The following is a 761-nucleotide window of genomic DNA, read 5'->3' as shown; positions in this document are numbered from 1 at the left end:
TCTTCTTCTTCTCTTTATTGTGTTGGATGTGGGGCTTTCCTTCATTGTCAAAAAGCCTAGATCACTTCTTGTTCTTCTTCCTATTGTTGGTGTTCTGCATTCTTCCCAGTCTTGTCGATTCTCCTTACTATCTCTTTTCTCAATCTTTCTATTCTTACTCTTCTTTCTATAGATCCTTCTTTCTGTTTAGTCATGTTGTTCTTTGTGTGTTGCAATCGCATGCTTTTGTTCCTCTTTCTCTTCTTTTCTCTTTCTCTTTCTCTTTCTCTTCTTTTCTTTTTCTTTTTCTTTTTCTCTTTCTCTTCTTCTTCCTGCTGTGGGGTGTTAGTCGTCCCTGAGGTCTTGCCTCCTGTCGTAGCAGCACTAATAGTCGTAGTAGTAGCAGTAATAGTAGTAGTAGTAGCACTAATAGTAATAGTAGTAGCAGTAATAGTAATAGTAGTAGAAGTGATAGAGGTCCGTCCCACCTAGCACGCACCTCTCACCTTCGACGTTCAGGTGTAGCAAGAGCAATAGCCAAAAGTGTAAGAATGGAATAAGACTAGGAATAAGACTAGTAGGGATAGCTAGCAGTCACAGCGAGGAGATGAGGGGTCTGGACTCTCACCTACTCTAAACTATGAGACTTATCAAACCAAAAGAAAAACATAAACAAGACTGGAGGAAAAAGTCCTTTCTTTCTTTCTCACGTCGATATCTTGAGTTTGCACAAGAAAGAAAGAAAGAGAAAGAAAGAAAGAAAGAAAGAAAGAAAGAGTGAG

General features: G+C 39.2%; 1 protein-coding gene across 1 annotated transcript; it reads left to right on the top strand.

The window, feature by feature from the left end:
• Positions 1 to 21: 21 nt before the first annotated feature.
• On the top strand, positions 22 to 691 carry CSUI_008698 (uncharacterized protein). Its single transcript, XM_068068824.1, has one exon. The coding sequence runs from the start codon at positions 27 to 29 to the stop codon at positions 336 to 338; it is 312 nt and encodes a 103-aa protein (XP_067919200.1). The 5' UTR covers positions 22 to 26; the 3' UTR covers positions 339 to 691.
• Positions 692 to 761: the final 70 nt, after the last annotated feature.

This window comes from Cystoisospora suis, assembly GCF_002600585.1.
Source record: "Cystoisospora suis strain Wien I chromosome Unknown contig_4943, whole genome shotgun sequence".
NCBI lineage: Eukaryota > Apicomplexa > Conoidasida > Eucoccidiorida > Sarcocystidae > Cystoisospora > Cystoisospora suis.
Note: the sequence above shows the minus strand (reverse complement) of the source record. Positions and strands in the feature narration are given on the sequence as shown.

Coding starts and splice junctions, on each gene's coding strand:
- CSUI_008698 (XM_068068824.1), top strand. CDS start 27: ATGTGGGGCTTTCCTTCATTGTCAAAAAGCCTAGATCACTTCTTGTTC.